This window comes from Capra hircus, chromosome 10, assembly GCF_001704415.2.
Source record: "Capra hircus breed San Clemente chromosome 10, ASM170441v1, whole genome shotgun sequence".
Taxonomy (NCBI): domain Eukaryota; kingdom Metazoa; phylum Chordata; class Mammalia; order Artiodactyla; family Bovidae; genus Capra; species Capra hircus.
The window spans coordinates 96,017,467-96,042,497 of record NC_030817.1 but is presented as its reverse complement, the minus strand read 5'-3'; the positions used below and the strand labels follow the sequence as shown (position 1 = coordinate 96,042,497).

The 25,031-nt window shown below is 44.5% G+C and overlaps 1 protein-coding gene across 1 annotated transcript; it reads left to right on the top strand.

Moving 5' to 3' along the window:
• Positions 718 to 13,132, top strand: THOC3 (THO complex 3). The gene is made up of 6 exons (XM_018053712.1): positions 718 to 1,066; positions 1,798 to 1,954; positions 3,305 to 3,509; positions 10,876 to 11,037; positions 11,160 to 11,260; positions 12,591 to 13,132. Exons 1-6 carry the CDS (start codon positions 800 to 802, stop codon positions 12,752 to 12,754), a joined length of 1,056 nt encoding a protein of 351 aa, XP_017909201.1. The 5' UTR covers positions 718 to 799; the 3' UTR covers positions 12,755 to 13,132.

Here is a 25,031-nt window from a genome sequence, read left to right as displayed (position 1 = left end):
CGTATAGTCCATGGAATTCTCCAGGCCAGAATAGTGGAGTGGGTAGCTGGTTTCTCCTCCAGGAGATCTTTCCAACCCGGGAATCGAACCCAGTTCTCCCGCATTAGCGGGCAGATTCTTTACCAGCTGAGCCACCAGGGAAACCCCAAGCCTCTAGCCTATTTCCCCAGAAAAGTTCACCAGTTCCTCCCGCAGTAGGAAGTAGAGAGCCTTCGGCTCTGAGTGGGCTGAAAGGTGGGAGTAACCCAGAAAAAAAGTGTTTTTAACTGACAGCGAACTGAGGTTTAGAAGAATTGCGTTATTTCTTCGATTAAACAGGGATACAAATATATCTACCAAACAGTAGGTAAGGAGAAAATTAAGGACCTTAAAAACCTCCTAGTGGTCAATGGAAAGGAAAGTCGCTCAATCGTGTCCGACTTAGGCTACAGTCCATGGGATTTTCCAGGCAAGAGTACTGGAGTGGGTTGCCATTTCCTTCTCCAGGGGATCTTCCCGACCCAGGGGTCGAACTGGGGTCTCCCGCCTTGTAGGCAGACACTTTACCCACTGAGCCACCAGGGAAGCCCCCTAATGATTAATAGTGAAGGAAATTCCAAGCGGAACCGCGACCACTGCAAAAGGTAAAGGCGGGAGCGCGCTGCATGCTGGGACTTGTAGTCTCTTCCGGGAGTGGTCCCCAGTGCGGGTGCGCGGAAGCGCGAGTGATCTCTCCCGCGCACGCGTGCGGCGGCGGCGGCGGCGGCGGCAGGGCTGATTGCCGCTAAGAATATTACTGAGCCGGCGTCCGGAATTCGTCATGGCGATTCCCCAGGCGTCCATGGGACCCTCAGCGCTGGGCCAGAGCGGTCCCGGCTCGATGGCTCCCTGGTGCTCAGTGTCAAGCGGCCCGACGCGCTACGTGCTCGGGATGCAGGAGCTGTTCCGCGGCCACAGTAAGACGCGCGAGTTCCCGGCGCACAGCGCCAAGGTGCACTCCGTGGCCTGGAGCTGCGACGGACGTCGCCTGGCCTCGGGGTCCTTCGACAAGACGGCCAGCGTCTTCTTGCTGGAGAAAGACCGGTTGGTGAGCCGCTGGGACCCGGCCCAGGCTAGGGAGAGAGGGGGTGTGGTGAGGCGAGGTTGAAGAATGCCGTGAGTGAGAGAGGGTGAGGAGAAGGGAGGAGGAAGAAGGGGTGTGGAGGTGAGGGGCGTGTGTGATGCGCGAAAGAGAAGGGTGGGGGGTCAGGCGGGGGGAACGGACTGATGAGAGGTGAAGACGGGGGTGATGGAGAGGAGGGCTGCTGGTTGGGGTCGGGGGACGGTGTATAGGGAGTGTAATAGTAAGGAGGCGTGAAGATGAGCGGGGGGTGAAGGTGAGTGTGGAGAGTAAAGGCCGGTGGTGAGGATGGCGGGGAGACTTGTGTGGTGGTTTGGAGCGGCTGGGACAGTGGTGATGGGCTCCTGTGATGATGAGGAGAGTCATTCTCAAAATGACAGGGCCTCTGTGGAATTGAGTAAGCGGGTTGGGACCCTTGGTGGAAGAGTACGGGTAGAAAACACAAAGGAGGAAGGCCAGGGAGGGATAAAGAGTAAGGGCATTGGTGTGGACCCGGTCCTCAGAACTGTTCACACAGTGGGGAGGAAGGGAGGGTAGGGTATTGGGAAGGGTTTAGGGGAAGTGACTTAGAAGGACTGGACTCTTTACTCATCCAAACTTATGTTGGTAGCCAGATACCTCGTTTTGAATAAGGTTAGAAGTTACATGGGTAGGCGGGTACATATGGGTGAAGTGGTATCTGGATTTTGTTCTTTCAGGTCAAAGAAAACAATTATAGGGGACATGGGGATAGCGTGGACCAGCTCTGTTGGCATCCAAGTAACCCTGATCTCTTTGTCACTGCATCTGGAGACAAAACCATTCGCATCTGGGATGTGAGGACTACGAAATGCATTGCCACTGTGAACACTAAAGGTAACTGTTCAGAGGGCAGTAGGAAGATGAGCTACTGATAGTCATTCATTTTAAATATCTTCTCTGTGCCTGGCCCTGTTGTTATGGGACATCCTGATCTGAATAAGACAGTCGCCAGCTCCAAGGACCTGAGAGTTTAGTGCAGGGAGAGACATATGTATTGAAAAAACCAACATAATATAACATGGTCATCCTGTAATGGATAGGTTTACAAGGTGGATACTGAGAATGGAAACACTTAAGTATGCCTGGGGAAGATAGGGAAGGCTTCACAGAATTTGAGCAAACCCTTAAGATAGCCATATAGATTTAGTGGTCACCTTGTAGTGGGTAGGCAGCTCTAGCAGGGAACAGCATGTACTAAGGAGTGGAGAATTTAGGAAACTGCTGATAGGCTAGAATGACTGATCTTGGAATAAATGACTTTGACAATTGGGGAGAAAATGACCTGGAAGTTGTGTAGTACATTTATAGACTGTTCTTCCTCAGATATTGCCTTATAAACCTTGAGGCCATTTATTAAGTTATATTAGCTAAGATGTTATTGATTATAAGATGCATCAATATTTTATGTTTCATTAGAAAAGAAAATAAAGTTTTACTAGATAGTCATGATACACCAAAAATTTTGAAATACATCCTGATGCATTTTAAAATACATTACAGGTAATAAGGTATGAAAAAATATGCATCTTAGAATCAATAAAGTTGATGAAATTTGTGGGCTACTGGACTTTGTTGGCAAGACTTGTACCTGGAGGTGGAATGATATGGTTTCCCCAACTAGACAACTGGTGATATGTGAGTGATTTAAGTATGTAGATGAACATTAAAAACTGATTGTATATATATTTTAATGCCTACTAGAAAAAAAGAACTAGCTTATAGTATTTATTGCCAAAGTGAAGCTATTTAAAAAATTTGGACGGGTCAGTTTTAATAAAAGTCTTGAAGGAAGAAGTATAGCTATTACATGGGTAGTTCAAAAATTGTGGAAATGGCATGTGAATGACTGGGGTTTGGGAAGTACAGGTATAAGAGAGAATTAGAGGCTCTGGTGTCAAGTACACATTTAGACCTTGGCTCTGTTACTTCATAGTTTTGATACTTTGGCCCATCTCTCTTTCAGTTTTTCGTCTGTAAAATGGGGAGGAAAAATGGCCCTTAGAGACATGTGAGCACTAAAGGGGGAAATGTGTAGATGAGTGTGCTGGACTTCTGGTTGGTCCTACTGATGAGGGCCTTAGTGAATGAACTCTGGCGATAGCTCTAGTCTTTCTTTGATAACAAGATAAACTTCTGGAGGATTGTGGGCTAACAGTATCTTGCTGATCGTGTCTGGGTTCCCAGGGGAGAACATTAATATCTGCTGGAGTCCTGACGGGCAGACCATCGCTGTAGGCAACAAGGATGATGTGGTGACGTTCATTGATGCCAAGACACACCGCTCCAAAGCAGAGGAGCAGTTCAAGTTTGAGGTCAATGAAATCTCCTGGAACAATGACAATAACATGTTCTTCCTGACAAATGGCAACGGTTGTATCAACATACTCAGGTGAGGGGGTTCTAAGTTTAAGGGACTGTTGTGTCTTTGCACTGGGTGCTGTAGTGGATCCCGAGATGAATTAGATGTGAGTCTATCCTGAGGGAGCCAGAAGGACAAACAATTGACTGTTGAACAACATGGATTTAAACTACCCAGGTCCCCTTACATGTGGATTTTTTCAGTAGTAAATACTGCAGTACCACATGATCTGAGCTTGGTTGCATCTGGGATGCAGAGCCACAGATACAGAGGAACCGTGGATACAGAGGACCAGTTGTAAGTTATACATGAGTTTTTAACTGTGTTTGTTCAGCCCCTGTCAGATCACCCCCTGACTTTGTTCAGAGATTGACTGTAGTAATAAGGAATTCTAACCTCTTGTGCACCTTTGAGCTAGGTACCTTATATTTCACTGAGTCTGGAGAGAAATCCTACGGAGCTGATGATGGTGTGCTTCCCATTTCACAGATGAAGATCAGGGATCTCAGAGGGGTTAAGTGACTAGTTAGCTAGTGAGCACTTGAACTGGATGTACCTTGAAGTATAGCTAATTTGTACTTTCAAAGTCTCAGTTTAAATATCACTTTCCCTCCAGGGAAGCCCTCTTCATCCCCAAGGTTATGTACTTACATTGGAAGCATTTCTCATCCTCCATTATAAATGCATGTTTATTTCTTTGTGTCTTCTAGTAGACTAAATTCTGTGAATTAGGAGCTGTATTTAACTTGTTTACTGTTGAATCCCTAGTGCCTAGCCCAGTACCTGCTACACACAGTCAGGATCTTAGTAAATATTCTCTAAATGAATGAAGCTGTGGAATTGAAGTTGAGGTCTATCTGATTCTGTTCTTCCTGCTGTCTTGGGTGTACACTGCAAGGCAGAGTGTGCTAGGCTCTGTGTTAGAGAGATTGGGAGTTTGCTGTAGAATCCCAAGGATTGACTGTGGGACTTGGGAGTTGAAGGAGGCAGCTTCTGAGCTTGACCTTGAAAGATTAATAGAATTTTAAGAATCAGCAGAAGGGAACTGCACAATGGACAAAACAAGTATGAATGAACATGGCTTATTTAGAAAGTAGTCAGTAGATCAGAATTGCTGGGAGTGGTGGCAGATAAAGTGTCTGAAGAGAGGTCCTGAAACAGGAAGATAAAGTTGAAGTATAATTTGGTACCAGATTATTCGGCTCTGAAATTCTGTGCTTAGTAACTTGAATTTTACTCTGTAGGCAGTGTTTTTTTTTTTTTTTTAAGCTTTTGTATTAGAAAATAAAACAGATGTAGAAAACCACAAAATGCAAGTATATAGCTTCAGTTCAGTTCAGTCGCTCAGTCGTGTCTGACTCTTTGTGACCCCATGAGTCGCAGCACGCCAGGCCTCCCTGTCCATCACCAACTCCCGGAGTTCACTTAGACTCACGTCCATCTACTCAGTGATGCCATCCAGCCATCTCATCCTCTGTCGTCCCCTTCTCCTCCTGCCCCCAATCCCTCCCAGCATCAGAGTCTTTTCCAATGAGTCAACTCTTCGCATGAGGTGGCCAAAGTACTGGAGTTTCAGCTTTAGCATCATTCCTTCCAAAGAAATCCCAGGGTTGATCTCCTTCAGAATGGACTGGTTGGATCTCCTTGTAGTCCAGGGGACTCTCAAGAGTCTTCTCCAGCACCACAGTTCAAAAGCATCATTTCTTCAGCTCTCAGCCTTCTTCACAGTCCAACTCTCACATCCATACATGACTACTGGAAAAACCATAGCCTTGACTAGACCAACCTTTGTCAGCAAAGTAATGTCTCTGCTTTTCAATGTGCTATCTAAATTGGTCATTACTTTCCTTCCAAGGAGTAAGCGTCTTTTAATTTCATGGCTGCAGTCACCATCTGCAGTGATTTTGGAGCCTCCCAAAATAAAGTCTGACACTGTTTCCACTGTTTCCCCATCTATTTGCCATGAAGTGATGGGACTGGATGCCATGATCTTCGTTTTCTGAATGTTGAGCTTTAAGCCAACTTTTTCACTCTCCTCTTTCACTTTCATCAAGAGGCTCTCTAGTTCTTCTTCACTTTCTGCCATAAGGGTGGTGTCATCTGCATATCTGAGGTTATTGATATTTCTCCCGGCAATCTTGATTCCAGCTTGTGTTTCTTCCAGTCCAGTGTTTCTCATGATGTTCTCTGCATATAAGTTAAATAAGGAGGGTGACAATATACAGCCTTGACGTACTCCTTTTCATGTTTGGAACCAGTCTGTTGTTCCATGTCCAGTTCTAACTGTTGCTTCCTGGCCTGCATACAGATTTCTCAAGAGGCAGGTTAGGTGGTCTGGTGTTCCCATCTCTTTCAGAATTTTCCACAGTTTATTGTGATCCACAAAGTCAAAGGCTTTGGCATAGTCAATAAAGCAGAAATAGATGTTTTTCTGGAACTCTCTTGCTTTTTCCATGATCCAGCGGATGTTGACAATTTGATCTCTGGTTCCTCTGCCTTTCCTAAATCCAGCTTGAACATCAGGAAGTTCACGGTTCACATATGCTGAAGCCTGGCTCGGAGAATTTTGAGCATTACTTTACTAGCGTGTGAAATGAGTGCAGTTGTGTGGTAGTTTGAGCATTCTTTGGCATTGCCTTTCTATGGGATTGGAATGAAAACTGACCTTTTCCAGTCCTGTGGCCACTGCTGAGTATATAGCTTAATGAACTGTTATATGCATAACACCTGTGTAATCCCACTAAGTCAAGAAATATTACTTTGCTTGCCGTCTCAGAAGTCTTTCCATGGGCTTTGTCCTAATCAAAAACTCCCTCCTCGAAAAGCACCATCTTGATTTTTACATTATTTCTTTATAGTTTTGCTACTAAATGTGAATTTCTGGATAGTCTAATTCTGCCCATTTAAAAAACTGTGATATGCCTTTTAAGTCAGTTAAACTACGGAGTCTCCTTCTTTCCCTTTGTCTTACTAGAACTTAACTGTTAAAAAAACAGACTGTTAACCTGGGGAGCTTGTCCTAGTCTGGATTTTGCTGATTCCGATTGTTTGCTTATTCAAGAGTCACTTTGTCTTATCAGTTTGGTTACCCAGTACGTTTAGAGAAGGAATGATAAATGCTTGATAATGAATTAGTTCTCTATCGATTCCAAAGATGATCTGCTGCTTTTTGTTTTAAAGAAGGATTGTTATGGACCTATGTATTTAAGCATAGTAGATATGTTTCAGTCTGTCATAATCATTATCCTTATTGAAGCTGAATTTATCTTTGGCACATGGAATCCTCTTCAAGTTGGTTCCTGAGTCATGTTTTGTAACATAATCCTCATAGTCTTCAGTTTCTTGCTCTCTGGTATAACAAGATATGCCAAGTTCATCCTGTGTATTTCCTGTCTCAAATCCTTAATTAGAAAATTCCCAGAGAATCCCTGGATTCTTTCACTAGAAAATATTAAAACTCAGGACGTCCATATTGTTGAGTTGATCATTTCTAGACCTTTCCAGTGGAGAAGGCAATGGCAACCCACTCCACTACTCTTGCCTGAAAAATCCCATGGAAGCAGGAGCCTGGTAGGCTGCAGTCCATGGGGTCGCTAAGAGTCGGGCACGACTGAGCGACTTCACTTTGGCTTTTCACTTTCATGCGTTGGAGAAGGAAATGGCAACCCCCTCCAGTGTTCTTGCCTGGAGAATCCCAGGGACGGGGGAGCCTGGTGGGCTGCCGTCTCTGGGGTCGCACAGAGTCGGACACGACTGAAGCGACTTAGCAGCAGCAGCAGCAGCAGCAGCAGCAGCAGACCTTTCCAGTAGACAGAGCTAGGAAGTATATGTATGTACTTAAAGACAAAATAATTTGTAAATTCATACATATAACTTCCAGTTAAAATCTCTTTGCTTGCAAGCTAAGTATTCTGATTCTCAGAAGTGCAGGGGATTATAGAATTTGAGTTTCCCATGGTTACCTACTACCTTCATTCCCTGTTACACACACAAATATTTAACAGTAGTACTACCACCACCAGTGTGATTACTTAAAATTGTAAGTTTTGCTTTTATAATATATCTTCCTCCATTAAAAAAAAGTTAATACTACATGTTGTCAGATTACACGGTTATTACATTACTTTTAAACATATATAATTTCTACAAGAGACTATATGTGTTTAACGTTCATCACCAACCTTGGGCTGGTAAGTCTTCAGTCACTGATGGTCACAGCTTACTCCAGTTTGGATTCCTCAAAAAGTGTTCGAGGGGAGCAATGTTCCCTGAGTTCATACTTGTCATAACTTATATACTTATAAAACTTAAGAGATACTTATATTGTGCTGCTGCTTTGAACACTTTATAATTGATAGCTTTGCTAGATATAAAAACTTTGATTCATATTTTCTTGTTTTTTCGTTTTACTCCATTTTCTTTTGGTGTAAAGCGTTACTGTCAGAAGTCTGCTGATAATCTAATTTTTTGAAAGTCCATTATTTTCAGCTCCTTATTGCAAAATTCAAACTTAAATTGAAGAAAGTAGGGAAAACCACTAGGCCATTCAGGTATGACCCTTATGGTTATACAGTGGAAGTGACAAATATATTCAAGGGATTAGATGCAATAGAGTGCCTGAAAATCTGTGGACAGAGGTTTATAACATTGTACAGGAGACAGTGACCAAAACCATCTCAAAGAAAAAGAAATGCAAGACAGCAAAATGATTGTCTGAGGAGGCCTTCCAGATAGCTGAGAAAAGAAGAGAAGTGAAAGGCAAAGGAGAAAGGGAAAGATACCAACTGAGTGCAAGGAGAGATTAGAAAGCCTTCTTAAGTGAACATGCAAAGAAAAAGAGGAAAATAATAGAATGGGAAAGACTAGAGAATCTTCAAGAAAATTGGAAATATGAAGGAAACAATTTCATGAAAAGATGGGCACAATAAAGGACAGAAATGGCAAGGACTAAACAGAAGCAGAAGAGATTAAGAAGTGGCAAGAATACCCAGAAGAACTGCACAAAAAAGACCTTAATGACGTGGATAACTATGATGATGTGGTCACTCACCTAGAGTAAGACATCCTAGAGTGTGAAGTCAGGTAGGCCTTAGGAAGCATTACAATGAACAAAGCTAGTATAGGTGATGGAATTCCAGCTGAACTATTTCAAATCCTAAAAGATGATGCTGTTAAACTGCTGCACTCAATATGTCAGCAAATTTGGAAAACTCAGCAGTGGCTACAGGACTGGAAAAGGTCAGTTTTCATTTCAATCCCAAAGAAGGGCAATACCAAAGAATGTTTAAAACTATCACACAGTTGCACTCGTTTCACATGCCAGCAAGGTCATGCTCAAAATCCTTCAAGCTAGGGTTCAATAGTATGTGAACCGAGAACTTTCTGATATCTGAGCTGAATATAGAAAAGGCAGAAGAACCAGAGATAAAATTGCTGTCATCTGTTGAATTATAGGAAAAGCAAGAGAATTCCAGAAAAACATCTATTTCTGCTTCATTGACTATGCCAAAGCCTTTGACTGTGTAGATCACAACAAACTGTGGAAAATTCTTAAAGAGATGGGAATACCAGAACACCTTACCTGCCTCCGTCTAGTCAAAGCTATGGTTTTTCCAGTAGTCAAGTATGGATGTGAGAGGTGGACTATAAAGAAAGCTGAGTGCCAAAGAGTTGATGCTTTTGAACTGTGGTGTTGGAGAGGACTCGTAAGAGTCCCTTGGACTGCAAGGAGATCGAACCAGTCAATCCTAAAGAAAATCAGTCCTGAATATTCATTGGAGGGGACTGATGCTGAAGCTGAAACTCCAGTACTTTGGCTGCCTGATGCAAAGAACAGACTCATTGGAAAAGACCCTGATGCTGGGAAAGATTGAAGGCAGGAAGAGAAGGGGACAACAGAGGATGAGATTGTTGGATGGCATCACCAACTCAATGGACATGAGTTTGAGTAAGCTCTGGGAGTTGGTGATAGACAGGGGGGCCTGATGTGCTGCAGTCCACGGGGTCGCAAAGACCTGGACGCAACTGAGTGACTGAACTGAACTTACCTGCCTCCTGAGAACCTGTATGCAAGTCAAGAAGCAACAGTTAGAACCAGATATGGAACAAAGGAGTGGCTCTAAATTGGAAAAGGAGTATATCAGGGCTATATATTGTCACTTTGCTTGTTTAATTTATATGCTGAGTACAACATGTGAAATGCTGTGCTGGATGAATCACAAGCTGGTATCAAGATTGCTGGGAGAAATATCAACAACCTTAGGTTTGCAGATGATACCATCCTAATGGCAGAGAGTGAAGAGGAACCAAAGAGCCTCTTGATGAAGGTGAAAGAGGAGAGAAAAAGCTGGCTTAAAACTCAGCATTCAAAAATCTAAGATTATGGTATCCTTCCCATCACTTCGTGGCAAATAGATGGAGAAAGATGGAAACAGTGACAGATTTTCTTTTCTCGGGTTCTCAAATCACTGTGGATGGTGACCGTGACCATGAAATTAGAAGACGCTTGCTCCTTGGAAGAAAAGCTATGACAAACCAAGACAGCGTGTTGAAAAGCAGAGATAGAGGGATGGTATGGGGAGGGAGGTGGGAGGGGGAGTTCAGGATGGGAAACACGTGTGCACCTGTGGCAGATTCATGTTGATGTATGGCAAAACTAATACAATATTGTAATTAGCCTCCAATTAAATAAATTTATATTTAAAAAAAGCAGAGATATCACTTTGCCAACAAAGGTCCATATAGTCAAAGCTATGGGTTTTCCAGCAGTCATATATGGATGGGTGAGTTGGACCATAAAGAAGGCTGAGGGCTGAAGAGTTGATTCTTTTGAACTGTGGTGCTGGGAGGAGACTCTTGTTACAGCAAAGAGATCAAACTAGTCAAAAGGAAATCAACCCTGAATATTCTTTGGAAGGACCAATGCTGAAGCTGAAGCTCCAATACTTTGGTCATCTGATGGGAAGAGCTGACTCATTGGAAAAGGCCCTGATGCTGGGAAAGATTAAGGGCAGGAGGAGAAGGGGACGACAGGGGATGAGATGGTTGGATGGCATCACGAACTCAGAGGACATGAGTTTAAGCAAATACCAGGAGATAGTGAAGGACAGGGAAGCCTGATGTGCTGCAGTCCATGGGGTCACAAAGAGTTGGACACTGCTTAGCTACTGAACAACAACAAAATGTCTTTGTGTTGGTTAGTCTGGGTTCATATTCTTAAGTATGTGGTGTGTTGTTTCAGTATATTTTTGAAATCTCTTTATTTCAGGAAAGCCTTGATTTACAGTCTTTGATGCTTATTCTGTTGTCTTTGGTTTTCTTCTTCAGCGTCTCATGTTTCTATCTTAGTACCAGGGTCATTTCCCCCAGTTTGATTGATGTCTGTTTTGTTTTTTAGCTACCCAGAGCTGAAGCCTGTGCAGTCCATCAACGCCCATCCTTCCAACTGTATCTGTATCAAGTTTGACCCCATGGGGAAGTACTTTGCAACAGGAAGTGCAGATGCTTTGGTCAGCCTTTGGGATGTAGATGAGTTAGTGTGTGTTCGATGCTTTTCCAGGTAAGCAACTCTACCAGCACTTTGCTTGTTGGATGAGTTAGTTTTATTTCATTTTGAGTGAAGTTGGGCCCTCCTCTTTGGATTATTCGAATGTCTCCTCTGTCTGGTCTGCTCTGCTATAGGCTGGATTGGCCTGTGAGGACCCTCAGTTTTAGCCATGATGGGAAAATGCTGGCATCAGCCTCAGAAGATCACTTCATTGACATTGCTGAAGTAGAGACAGGTAACTAAACCCTCACCATCTTAACGAGACTCCTCCGTCATTCATCCCTGGCCGTGAGAACTCCTATCCTGTGTTTCCATCTCTGTTCCTTACTGCTTTGCCAGTATTAGCATAAATGCTTTTGCCTTCTTAAGGCAAGTGTGTTTATTATGACTATTACCAGGTAATGAGGGAGCAAAGATTTAGGAAAGAGAGGGACAGGTCTGAAAGAAAGTGATTAAAGAAAACAGTTTGCTTTTTATACACTTTTAATTTTCCATTATAATAATATTTTTTCAAAATTTTTAAAATACAGAAAGGAAGAATGAATGGATGGATGGATGGATGGATGGATGAGTGATCTCACCATTTAAGTACTGCCTCTTTTAGCAATATGGTATATTTCTTTTTGTCTTTCGCCTGTATGTTGACTTACATATTTTACAATTTAAGAAATTATCAAAGCACGTGTGATTTGTTTTAAAAAGCAGCAAGACAGAACTTGAAAATAGAAAAATGAGTATTTCTTCAGGTTTATTTTTAATATAACTTTATTGCTTTTGGAAATACATGATACTTTAGTAAAAGAATTCAAACTATATAGAAAACTTCAAAGAAAGTATGTGTGTGTGTGTAGAAACAATATTATAAAAACAGCTTTATCGAAAAATTCACATACCATCTAAATTGACCAATTTAAAGTGTATAATTCTGTGTATCCTGCATTTTTAAATCAACACCACACTGTGAACACTTCACTACATTAATCCAGCTTTAAAAAGTGGCTTTGGAAAAACCATGTTTAATTTCAACAAGCAGGCAGGATAAAAATTTTGGAAAAAGAATTTTATTTGCAAGGCAAGTGTGGTTGAGTAGAAAGATCTGTGGCTTCGGACAGACTGACTTTCTGTGTTGACTCTGTTCTTTCTCTCCCTTTTTTTTTTTTCGCTGCTGCTTCTTTGAGGTGTAACTTAACTGTTCAGTTACCCGTTTCTTTATAAAATGGGGTTTAAAACCATTACTTGTGTTGATGGATAAAGTTGTCATACTTTATTAAGATAAGTATAATGCATCTGATTCACAAGACATGCTCAACAAAGAGCTGACATTGCAGTTTTTTTAGGAAGTGTAGGCTAGGGCTCAGAGCATGGGCTGTTAGGTTCAGATCCTGCTCCACCACCCGACTGCCTTGTGACCCCTCTGTACCTCAGTGTTCTCTGTAAAACGGGGTAGAATTGTTTGTATCCTATAGGACTATTATGCAGATTAAATGAGTTAACATAGGTTAGTACTTAATGAGTGTGGTCTACTGTTAACATATTGATTGATATCCCTATATTGATTTTTATAGGAGACAAGCTGTGGGAGGTTCAGTGTGAGTCCCCGACCTTCACCGTGGCTTGGCACCCCAAAAGGCCTCTGCTGGCGTTTGCCTGTGATGACAAAGATGGCAAATATGACAGCAGTCGGGAAGCTGGAACTGTGAAGCTGTTTGGGCTTCCCAATGATTCCTGATAGGAGGACCCAGCCTATGGCAGAGGCTTCCGTTGTATAGTTGGTTTGGTCTGTTCTCTGGGGTTCGGTGGGCACCTAAGTATTTATGAACTGGTATAAATTGTATCAGTGTTTTGTTCGGCTGCCCATTCCGGTCGTTCCCTGCCCCTTGCAGTGATGACAGCAGCATGCCTTGTCCCCTGGGGACTTCATGTCTTCCTACTGTTGGGTGCGTGGTGGGATTTGTTGGGCTTGGTTCTGCTTGGACAGTATGTAGTTTGGAGAGGTAGGCGAGGAAGGGTGAGATGGGGTTGGAGATTTTTTTATAATAAAAAAGAAGTACATATTAATAATTTTGAGAATTGAACATTTAATAAAACTGACTTTTTAATTATGGGACTTCTAGGACTTTAAAAATTATGGTAATACTATCCTGATTAGTTTCTTATGTCATTATAGGGAGGTGTTGTAGCACTGTATTTTAAAAAAGTTTCAGATGGGATTTAAAGGTTGTAATCCTGTCATTTAATGTCGTAAGCAGGAACTCGATGGTTTGTGGTGTGCACTGCATGGACAGTGGCACTCTGATAACATGTTGAGTCATCGCTCGTTTATGTCTGCGTGTACCTGGCCTTATTCTGCAAAGATTTGTAGGCCACAGATTTATGATAGACGTTGAGGAAAAAAAGTAAAATATATAATTTTTATATATTAAAAATATAAGTAAGAAATAAGAAATTATGATACGACCTATAAATTAGAATGGGAAGTCAAGACTGGGGGGAATTAAAATAGAAACCTGCAGAGAATAAGAACCTAATTGAATGATTGAACTAAAATTTGGCTCTGTACTCCCCGGTGGCAAAGTGAAGAAGGGGCTAAGTCAGCTAATTCTTATTAAAATAAGCACATGCCAGCTCCCTCAGGGAAGGCACAGCTTTTAATAGCTCTTATCACCAGAAGAAATGGCTCATGTAGGGGGTTGTTATCTGTGAGCAGCATCTTGATTTCATTGTGTTTTAATGGATTTCAGCTTTAAAAAGAAAAACCAAATCAAATATACCTCAGAAAGTGATGTTTGTGGAAAAATTTGGAAAAAGCCAGTAAGCAAAAAGAAAACTCATATTCCTAACACCAGGAGATAACCATTTTTCTGCTAATAAGCATTTTTATATATACGCTTCTAGGAGTTTTCTTGTATTCATGTTTTTTATATAAAAACATGTTTAGAAAAATCTTGAGGGGTAGACAAATCGAGTATGAGCAGATAAAAGCATACAAGGTGCTCAGCTCCATGTTTGGCAGTATATAAATCACCAAGTCTTAATAGGCATTTTTAATTATCAGACATACCCTGTGTGTCTGGTATTGTAATGACCACTTCACTTAATTTTTGTAACAACCTTGAGAGGTTGGGTGTTACCGCCATTTCACTACCTCAGGGAGTTCAGCTCAGGGTTACTTATTAAGTGACAGTATTCAGATCTAGGTTTGCTTATAGGCCCATATGCCTTCTGGTGCAGTGGCTATTCTGGTTCCATTTGCGCCTCCCATTCGACAGATGAATAAACCTTGGCTCTGAGCTGTTAGGTCTTGGTGCAGGTTAGCAGGTGATCAATTGAGCTCCATCTGCAGGCTCGGTAGTATTTCCTGCAGCCTGGAACAGCCTCTGCCTCCACCTTCCCTGGAGAATGATTTCTTTAGTTGCAAACCAACTAGCCACCTCATTGTGTAAGAAGTTCAGATTTGCTGCATTGATGACCCCATTGCTAAATTGACTAGAATTACAAGTCAGATTGAGATTATGGTGTCTCTTGCTGAGATCCTGGATTTTCTGTGGCATGAGAGCCAGGGAAGGATGGAGCTTACCAAGTGTTAAGCTTGCGTGAGGTGTACGTGTGTGCCTTGAGGATTGTTCCCTCCACCCTAGTGTATGGAGGGGGAGGAATGTGCAAGGAGCTGTGTGTGGGGGAGTGGTGGGAGCGGGAAGGTTCCTGGCAGAGTGTTGGGAGGCTAGAGCAGGGTTAGATCCAAGGAGCAGGCAGGCAGGAGCAGGCTGTGCTCTCCAGTCAGGAGACTGATGTGGAGGGCCAGAGGCTGGGTCACAAGAGGCCATTTCTGGGAGTTCCCAGAGGGTGCGGGGATGGGGGTGGTGTGTGTAGCTGGTTGGGGTGTGGTGTGTGTGTGAGCTCGGTGTGTGTGTGTGTGTAGCTGGTTGGGGTGTGATGTGTGGGTGAACTCGTGTCTGTGTGCACGCACGCATGTGTGTATGTAGCTGGTTGGTGTGTGATGTGTGGGTGAGCTCAGTTGAGAAAGACCAGGAATGACTTCTAGCTGTTTCCCTTGCACACTTAAGCTCTTTACTGTCAGAGCTGTGTTTTCTACTCTTGGAGAGTTCTAGTCACAAAAGGGACCATGAGATGTTGGCCTTCATTGGAGAAAAGCACACAGGTGGAATTAAGAGGTAAATCTGTCTTTGAAGGCGTGGAGGATGTACCTCTGGAGGTGCAGCGCACCCTCAGAAGTCCCACATGTGGGTAACGCAGCACCTCCTTTCCTCCTCCAACTGCTGCTCTGCAAATCAGGTGACTTCACACTTGAGCAGAACAAGGTCTGAGTCCCGGCCCCAGCGGGGACTGATCTGAGCCACGCTCCTCATCCATGAAGCGGGGACCATCCATCCCTTCTCCTTGGGTTGTTAGGAGAATGAGAGGAGGTAAAGGGTTTGTGGAGCGCCTAGCGCAGCACCTGGCCCATGGAGATGCTTCATACAGCCCTGCCCTGTGAGGAGCAGCTTCTAACGAGAACATGGGCCACCTGGCTGCCAGAGGGAGGCCATCAGTCTGTCAGCTTTCTCGGCTCTGAACACCAGCGCTGCACAAGCCAGTTCATCCTTCCAGGAGTAAGTGCTGGGCAGGAAGGAGGCTCATCCATCACACCTGGGCCTGGTGGGAGGTCCAGAGGAGAAGTGTTAGGTCTGCTTCCTGCGGCATCCGTTGGGGCTCATGATGGATGTGTGTGCCTGTGAACAAGTGGAGCAGAAGCGCCGACTGCGTGTGTGACAGTGAGGGAAGAGCCGGGGAGGGTAAAGCTCTGTTAGCTGAGGTTTCTGGAAGGGATTGGATGGGGAGGAGGTGGACACAGTGCAAGTCTTCACTATGGGGATGTGAATATCGGGCAGAGGATGTGGGAGATGGGGAGCTGTGTGCTGGAGGTGGTGGCAGGATCCTGGGATGTAGGGTGGGTTGGTGGGATGTGAGATGAGCTTGGGCTTCCCTGGTAGCTCAGTTGTTAAAGAATCCACCTACAGTGCACTAGAGCCTGCTTCGATTTCTAGGTCAGGAAAATCTGCTGGAGAAGGGATAGGCTCCCACTCCAGTATTCTTGGGCTTCCCTGGTGGCTCAGCTGGTAAAGAATCTGCCTGCAGTGAGGGAGACCTGGGTTCAGTCCGTGGGTTGGGAAGATCCCCTGGAGAAGGGAAAGGCTACCCACTTCAGTATTCTGGCCTGGAGAATTCCGTGGACTCTATAGTCCATAGGAGTCCCAAAGAGTCGGACACGACTGAGCGACTTTCCCTTTCCCTTTAGGGGGGAGAGAGGGAGAGTGGATAACTACAGTTTGGACTGCTTGGTAGTGTGGCCTGGTGAGTAGGGCAGAGTCTGATGGCTGTTGGGGGAAGTTCTTGCTCTGTTAGCACTAACTGGGAGACTGGTGAAATTGCTTCACCTCTGTAGCTGCAGTTTGCTTACATTTGTATATCCGTAATGGCGGTACAGCTTCTAAGAGTTAAATGAATTGGCCTGTGTCAAATGCCTGGCACACTGTAGATGTTCAGTAAGTAGCTACTGTTGTTCTGTAGGTATTAATACCACATCTGTATAAACCCTTGTACCATACAGAGCTTTCTTGCCTCCTAAGCTCATCACATTTTGTACAAAAAAAGGTGGGGGTTGGATGGGCAGGGATTTGGAGAAAGTGAATATTTAACACACCTTAAAATAAACACTTTTGAACTAAGGCCCTTTGTTAACGTTTAGGGACACTGAAATGAGACGTGCAAATTTACTGGCAGTGCACATGTTTGAAATTGTTGCTGACATGGAACCACAAGCTGTTGAACTTCACGAGGCATCCAGCATCTTGTCTCTTATCCCTTAGGAGCAGCAGGCAGAGTGTGAAAGCATGCTCGCCCGACCGGCAGTGTCACAGCACAGAGGCATCGGCTGGAGCTCACCTTAGCTGGAGTGGCAGGAACATCCCTGGGGTCCCTCTGCATTTGCCAGGAACAAGTTGCTAAACTGTTTCCCGTTCCCTTCTTGAGAGAGTTACTGGGATACAGGACAGGCAGTGGTGTGGGTACAGCACAGAATCTGTTAGAACATCTCCTGGAGGACCAAAGGAGATCTGGGCAGGGCACAGGCCGATTTGTCCCTGGTCATCACTGTACCTAGAGTGGGGATTAAAGTCAACTTGGAGGAAAGTTTCTCTCTGAAATGAGCTCTCACCGTGGAGTGCTGGTGGATGGTGACCAGGCCTGTGAAGATTTACTGGACATTTCTGATGCATTGCATCTCTGCAATGGCAGCTGAGGTGCTGTGATCAACACGGAGCAGAGGGAGGCCCCCTTGTTCTCTGCCTAGAAAGGAATCTTCATTGGTTGACCAAACGTCGGAGCTTCCTCTGAGTGCTGAGCCTGGTACAAGAGAGAAGGGACTATCAGACAGCTGTACCTTGGACCTATTTTTCAGATGAAAACCGAGGTGCAGGGAGGGGAGGGAGCTCGCCCAGGGTCACTGGGTTGGCACGCTAGTTTGAAGTTTCTGCTCTCCACTGCTATGCCCTGCGTGTGGGCCTGTGGTCCCAGCAGTTAAGGGTCAGCGCAGGCTAAGTGTGCCTGCACAGCCACTCCGACGTGATGGTGTGGGAGCCTTCGAGACTCATCATCCACACTGGGGTCTGTCTGTAGCTTTGTGCAAAGTTGTCATGATGCTGAGACCAGAGAAAAGGTTTGGCTTAGTGAACTGAGATGACACACGAAGGGCAAAAGGATTCACTGAGTACCCAACCCTGTGCCAGGCCTGGGCTGGGTGCTGCTGAGAGTACAGCCTATTACAACACATGCCTAGCTCCCATGCTCAGAGTTTAATTCCCTTACAAGGGATCAGGGTCCTAGGGTTTCTAGGAGATTCCTAGGGGATGCTACTGCTGATGCGTTTCAAGCTGGCAGGTATCTGTATGTAGGGCCCGACCCAGGGTGCTGCTGGGTGTAAGCTTTAGATCCTCCACATGTAGCTGGCCATGTGGCCTTGGCCAAGTTCTCTAACCTGTGTGAGCTTGTTTCCTCATCTGTAAATGTGATCCCACCCAATTTCAAGGTGGCTGTAAGAATGCAGTCAGACAATGTGTGTGAGCGCTTAGCACGGTGCCTATGGTCAGCGTTCAGTAGGTGGTTTTTATTGTTTTTATTAACACCAATGAGGAGGCTGCTGTAGAAGCACAAGGGAGAGCTGAAGGAGGGGCTGGACCAGGCCACTGGTTGAGGGGTGGAGAGGAGGGGATCTAGGTTCTTTGAGAGGCTCCAAGCCCTGTGGGTTATGACTTAATTGCTAAGTCAGGACTGACTCTTGCAGCCTGGTTGACTGTAACCAACCAGGCTTCTCTGTCTATGCTATTTCTCAGGTGAGAGGAGTGGGTTGCCATTTCCTTCTCTAGGGGATTTTCTCGACCCAGAGATCAAACAAACCGAGGTCTCCTGCATTGCAGGTGGATTCTTCACCACTGACTGAACTGGGAAGCCCTGAGCTAGATTTGGCTCTAGGTTAAAACCTGCCTGCTAGTCCCTGTCTGGCCACTAGAGGGCAGTGGAGCCAAGGCTGCGAAAGGAAGGCAGCGAGCCAGGAAGGCTGGCGTGGATCTGTGCATTCAGCCTTTATTCCTATCCTGAAGCCTAATTGTGTATTTGCATTGCACTGTCTCCTCTCTCCTTGCTCTGCGTACTTGCTGACGTTTTTGAAAAACACTTCGCATTGCAGGGCACCTCTCATTGCCTGCTCATTTTGTGGCCCAGGATTAGCCATGGCTGAAGCAGCCCCCTTTCTGGCAGCTGTGTTTATTTTTCAAGGGCGAAGGCAGAGCAGAACATGGGGGCCTGCGCCCTGCAGCTCAGCAGAGCCTAGTCTGAACTGCAGTTGCTCTTCTGCCAGTTCAGAACTTGGGGCCAGTTCCATCTTGCTTTCCTCCCCCGCTCCCCAGCCCTTGCCTGCACCCTTTGATCCTGTGGGTGGAGAAATACAGGGAATTCCAAATCTTTAAGCCATTTTTGAAGGCTGGTAAACAGCACTGGTTGAATCATTTCAGAGAAGTGTGGGTGCTCTTTCAAGGTCACAGAAGATCGTGAGGAAAGGGAAAATACTGGAAGCACGTTTCTAATGTTTGATGGTGTATCTTGTACCAAGCCCTATCCATCGATGAATTGCTTTATTCCTTGAGAATGGCAGAAGGTACCAATGACAGCAGCCTGGCCCTGTGCTGGTTCTCATGCATCAGTTCTTTCAACCCTCGTAACTGCCCACAGGGTATTCATTCTGAAGAAGCTGAGACTTGGAGAGGTTACAGAAGGATACATAGGGCCAAAGATCAGTGCTGGTGGAAATTGAAACCAGTGTATCTCACTCCAAAACCCAACTCTATTTTGTTAGCAGTATTGCTAAGTAACTTTAGTCGTGTCCGACTCTTTGCAACTCCATGGGCTGTAGCCTTCCAGGCTCCTCTGTCCATAGGATTCTCCAGGCAAGAATACTGGAGTGGGTTACCATTTCCTGCTCCAGTCAGCAGTGTTGGACCTGGCCAATTCTACTTTTAACCCAGCTCTTTCTAGTAGTGAGGTATATAGATCTTAGGAAGGAGAAGGTTAGGCTTACGACAGAACAGCTTATGACCCCACATGACCGGCTGCTGCTGCTGCTAAGTCGCTTCAGTCATGTCCAACTCTGTGCGACCCCTTAGATGGCAGCCCACCAGGCTCCCCCGTCCCTGGGATTCTCCAGGCAAGAACACTGGAGTGGGTTGCCATTTCCTTCTCCAATGCATGAAAGCGAAAAGTGAAAGTGAAGTTGCTTAGTCATGTCCGACTCTTCGCGACACCATGGACTGCAGCCTACCAGGCTCCTCTGTCCATGGGATTTTCCAGGCAAGAGTACTGGAGTGGCCACATGACCTAGTGGACTAGTTAAGAACATGGTATGAAACCAGATTGCCTGAGTTTAGATCCTGACTCTGCTGCTTGCTATGTCTGTGACCTTGCTTGGGTAAATTCTTTGACATCTGAGTATTTGTAAAATGGGAAGAAGAAGAATAGCCCCCTTACTAGCTTGCTCTGAGGGTTAAATGAATTAATACATATAAGTGCTTAGACTGGGCTTCCCTGGTGGCTCAGATGGTGAAGCCACCAGATGCAATGCAGGAGACTTGGGTTCGATCCCTGGGTTGAGAAAGTCCCCTGGAGAAGGGAACGGCTAACCATTCCAGTATTCTTGCCAGGAGAATTCCATGGACAGAGGAGCCTGGTGGGCTGCAGTCCATGGGGTTGCAAAGAGTTGGACAGAATTGAATGCCTAACACATGTGTGCACGTGAACACACACACACACACACACGTGCTTAGATTATTGCCTGGTACTAAGCAAAAGCTCAGTAAATGTTAGCTCTTATTCTCATCATTTTTAGCCATCATGTCATAGTCACCTCTGTATTCTCACTGCCTGGCATATAGGGGTTGGCAAATGTTTATTAAGTGAAATGAGCCCTTGGATTCAGAAAAATATTTTCTGCCCTGGAGGATGCCAGGTGCTGGCTTGATACATAAATGACTCCATTCTGAACCCTGTCCTCGGGCCTTCTCAGTGGAATAGGAGAAGTCAGACAGTCTGCCTTATTTCACAAGGCAGAAATATTCCATGGATGCTCTGATGGGGGTGAGAACACGTTTGGAGTGGGGCTGGGGCTGGGGGCCAGTTTCAGAGGAGACAGGCTTTGAATTAGGCCTTGAAAGATGGTGGAGGAGAAGGACGATCGGGTGGACTGGGCCAGAGAATTCAGATTTCTTGAACCCAATATCCCTCCAACTTCGACAAAGGACCATTGAATCAAGTTGGAGTTTTATTCATCCAACAACTATTCATCTGGGATGGTTGAAATCAGGCACAGTGATGGCTTTTAGCCAGTCTCTGGTGCCCTCACATGACCTGGGCCCAATGGGTGAGCAGGAAACAAGTGATGAAAATTCAGTTTCATCATGGACCAGTATTGACTTGGAGCCCCTTAGGTGCACGTGAAAGACACAGCTCTGACTGCTTTAAGTAGAAAGGAAATTCTCATTGGACAGCCTTGGTCGTGTGTATTCACTGTGACCAGGGAGGTTGTATGTCCACCCTGCACAGGATGGGGAGAGTACAGGGCATATCAGTGTTGCCTAAATCACATGGTTGTGGTGGTGATGGTGGGCTGTGGGGGATGTGATTCCCCAAAGAAAATTCAGACGGGGTCACCAGAGGGAGGAAGAATCAATGTTTACATGAAATACACAGATGACTACTATGACTGCCACATGGGAACAGAGTAATCCACCAGCTAAGAGTCCTGGCTGGGCACTCCAGTTCCCAGAGAATACCGCTTCCACCATTAACAGCCTGGGTGACCATGGCTGGGTCACTTCACCTGTCGGTCTGTGACTCAGTGTCCCCATCTACAAAATGGGGGTGACGGTCCAGCGCTGTGGGCTTGAACCAGTGTGAGAGCATGCGGCGGAGGCACCAGCACGTGTTGCCGCAACTTGGTGCGGCATGAAGTCTGAAGTCTCTGATCCAGCAAATCAACTTCCAGGTATTTAATCAGAGGAAATGAAATGGAAATGCTAACTCAAAAAGGTATCTGTACCCCATGTTCACTGCAGCATTGTTTATAATAGTCAGGATATGGAAACAGTCTAAATGTCCCCTGATGGATGAATGGGTAAAGAAATGTATGTATGTATACACACACACACTATATATGCAATGAAATTAAGCCACAGTGAAGAATGAAATCTGGGCATTTGCCACAACATGGATGAAACTTGAGGGCATTATGCTAAATGAAATAAGGCAGAGAAACACAAATATCGTTTGGTCTCACTTACACGTGGAATCAAAAAATAAACCCCGAACCAAGCTCGTAGATACAGAGAATGGATTGGTGGTTATCAGAGGTGGGTGAAGTGGGCCAGATGGTTGAAGAGGGTCCAAGGTATAAACTTTCAGTTATAAAATAAATAAGCTCTGAAATGTGATGCACATCATGGTGACTGTAGTTAATACTGTGTTATATATTTGAATGTTTCTAACAGAGTAGATCTTAAAAGTTCATCACAAGGAAAACAAAATCATAACTATGTTTGGTGACAGATGTTAACTAGACTTATTGTGAAGATCATTTTGCAACGTATACAAATATTGAATCATGTAGCACACCTTAAGTCAACGTAATATTATATGCCAATTATGTTGTCGTTCAGTTGCTAAGTCATGTCTGACTCTTTGTGACCCCATGGACTGCAGCACACCAGGCTTTCCTGTTCTTCACCATGTCCCAAAGTTTGTTCAGATTGATGTCCATTGAGTTGGTGATGCCATCCCACCATCTCATCTTCTCCCACTCCCTTTTCCTCCAGCCTTCAATCCTCCCCAGCATCAGGGGCTTTTCTAGTGAGTCGGCTCTTCGCATCAGGTGGCCAAACTATTGGATCTTCGGCATCAGTCCTTCCAATGAATATTCAGGACTGATTTCCTTTAGGATTGACTGGCTTGATCTCCTTGCTCTCCAAGGGACTCTCAAGAGTCTTCTTCCACACCACAGTTCAAAGGCATCAGTTTTTCAGCCTTCTTTATGGTACAACTCTCACAACCATACATGACTACTGGAAAAACCATAGTTTTGACTATACAGCTCTTTGTCAGCAAAGTGATGTCTCTGCTTTTAATATGCTGTCTAGGTTTGTCATAGCTTTCCTTCCAAAAGGCAAGTGTCTTTTAATTTCATGGCTGAAGTCACTATCCACAGTGATTTTGGAGCTCAAGAAAATAAAATCTGTCACTGCTTCTACTTTTGCCCCTTCTATTTGCCATGAAGTGATGAGACCAGATGCCATGATCTTAGTTTTTCGAACATTGAGTTTTAAGCCAGGCTTTTCACTCTCCTCTTTCACCATTGTCAAGAGACACTTTAGTTCCTCTTCTCTTTCTATCATTAGAATTGGTATTATCTGCATATCTGAGGTTGTTGATATTTCTCCTGGCAATCTTGATTCCAGCTTGTGATTCATCCAGCCTGGCATTTTGTATGATGTACTATACTACTTTGCTGACAAAGGTCCGCCTAGTCAAAGTTGTGGTTTTTCCAGTAGTCATGTATGGATGTGAGAGCTGGACTATAAAGAAAGCTGAGAACTGATGCTTTTGAACTGTGGTGTTGGAGAAGACTCTTGAGAGTCTCTTGGACTGCAAGGAGATCAAGCCAGTCAATCCTAAAGGAAATCAGTCCTGAATATTCACAGGAAGGACTGAGGCTGAAACTACAATGGTTTGGCCACCTGATGTGAAGAACTGACTCACTGGAAAAGACCCTGATGATGGGAAAGATTGAAGGCGGGAGAAGAGGATAACAGAGGATGAGAGTTGGATGGTATCACCGACTGGATGGACATTAGTTTGAGCAAGCTCTGAGAGTTGGTGATGGGCAGGGAAGTCTGGCGTGCTGCAGTCCATGGGGTCACAAAGAGTCGGACATGACTGAGTAACTGAACTGAACTGAATTCTACATATAAGTTTAATAAGCAGGGTGACAATATACAGCACTGTACTTCTTTCCCATTTTGAAACCAGTCAATTGTTCCATGTCCATTCCCAACTGATGCTTCCTGTCCTGCATACGGGTTTCTCAGGAGACAGGCAAGATGGTCTGGTACTCCCATCTCTTAAAGAATTTTTCACAGTTTGTTGTGATCCACAAAATCAAAGGCTTTCACATAGTCAATGAAGTCAAAGTAGATGCTTTTCTGGAATTCCCTTGCTTTCTCTATGTTCTAATGAATGTTGGCAATTTGATCTCTGGTGAAAGTAAAGTCCAATGCTGTAAAGAGCAATATTGCATAGGAACCTGAAATGTTAGGCCCATCAATCAAGGTATATTGGACATGGTCAAGCAGGAGATGGTAAGAGTGAACATTGACATCTTAGGAATCAGTGAACGGAAATGGACTGGAATGGATGAATTTAATTCATATGATCTTTATATATACTATTGTGGTCAGGAATCCCTTAGAAGAAATGGAGTAGCCCTCATAGTCAACAGAAAAGCCTGAAATGCAGTGCTTGGGTGCAATCTCAAAAATGACAGAATGATCTCGGTTCATTTCCAAGGCAAACCATTCAATATCACAGTAATCCAAGTCTATGCTCCAACCACTGATGCCAAAAAGCTGAATTTGACTTGTTCTATGAAGACCTACAAGTCCTTCTAGAACTAACACCAAAAATGATGTCCTTTTCACCATAGGGGATTGGAATGCAAAAATAGGCAGTCAAGAGATTACTAGAGTAACAGGCAAGTTTGGCCTTGAAGTACATAATGAAGCAGGACAAAGGCTAACAGAGTTTTGTTAAGAGAACACATTGGCCTTGGCAAACACCCTTTTCCAAGAACATGAGAAGATGACTCTACACATTGACATCACCAGATGGTCAATACTGAAATCAGATTGATTATATTATTTGCAGCTGAAGATGGAGAAGCTGTATACAGTCAGCAAAAATAAGACTGGGAGCTGACTGTGGCTCAGACCATGAGTTATTTATTGCCAAATTCAGACTTAAATTGAAGAAAGTATGGAAAACCACTAGACCATTCAGGTATGACCTAAATCAAATCCCTTATGATCATACAGTGGAGGTGACAAATGGATTCAAGGGATTAGATCTGGTAGACAGAGTGCCCGAAGAACCTGTGGACAGAGGTTTATAACATTGTACAGAAGGCAGTGACCAAAACCATCCCAAAGAAAAAGAAATTCAAGAAGGCAAAGTGGTTGTCTGAGGAGGCTTTACAAGTAGCTGAGAAGAAGCAAAAAGCAAGGGAGAAAGGGAAAGATGCACCCAACTGAATGCAGAGTTTTGAGAATAGCAAGGAGAGATAAGAAGGCCTTCAATGAACAATGTGAAGAAATACAGGAAAACAACAGAATGGGAAAGACTAGATATCTCTTCTA

What these genes read in the sequence shown, in the direction of transcription:
- THOC3 (XM_018053712.1), top strand. Translation starts at nt 800, where the DNA reads ATGGCGATTCCCCAGGCGTCCATGGGACCCTCAGCGCTGGGCCAGAGC. An exon ending in TGCTGGAGAAAGACCGGTTG is followed by an intron (nt 1,067 to 1,797) that starts GTGAGCCGCTGG and finishes TTGTTCTTTCAG; the next exon opens with GTCAAAGAAAACAATTATAG. An exon ending in TGTGTTCGATGCTTTTCCAG is followed by an intron (nt 11,038 to 11,159) that starts GTAAGCAACTCT and finishes GCTCTGCTATAG; the next exon opens with GCTGGATTGGCCTGTGAGGA.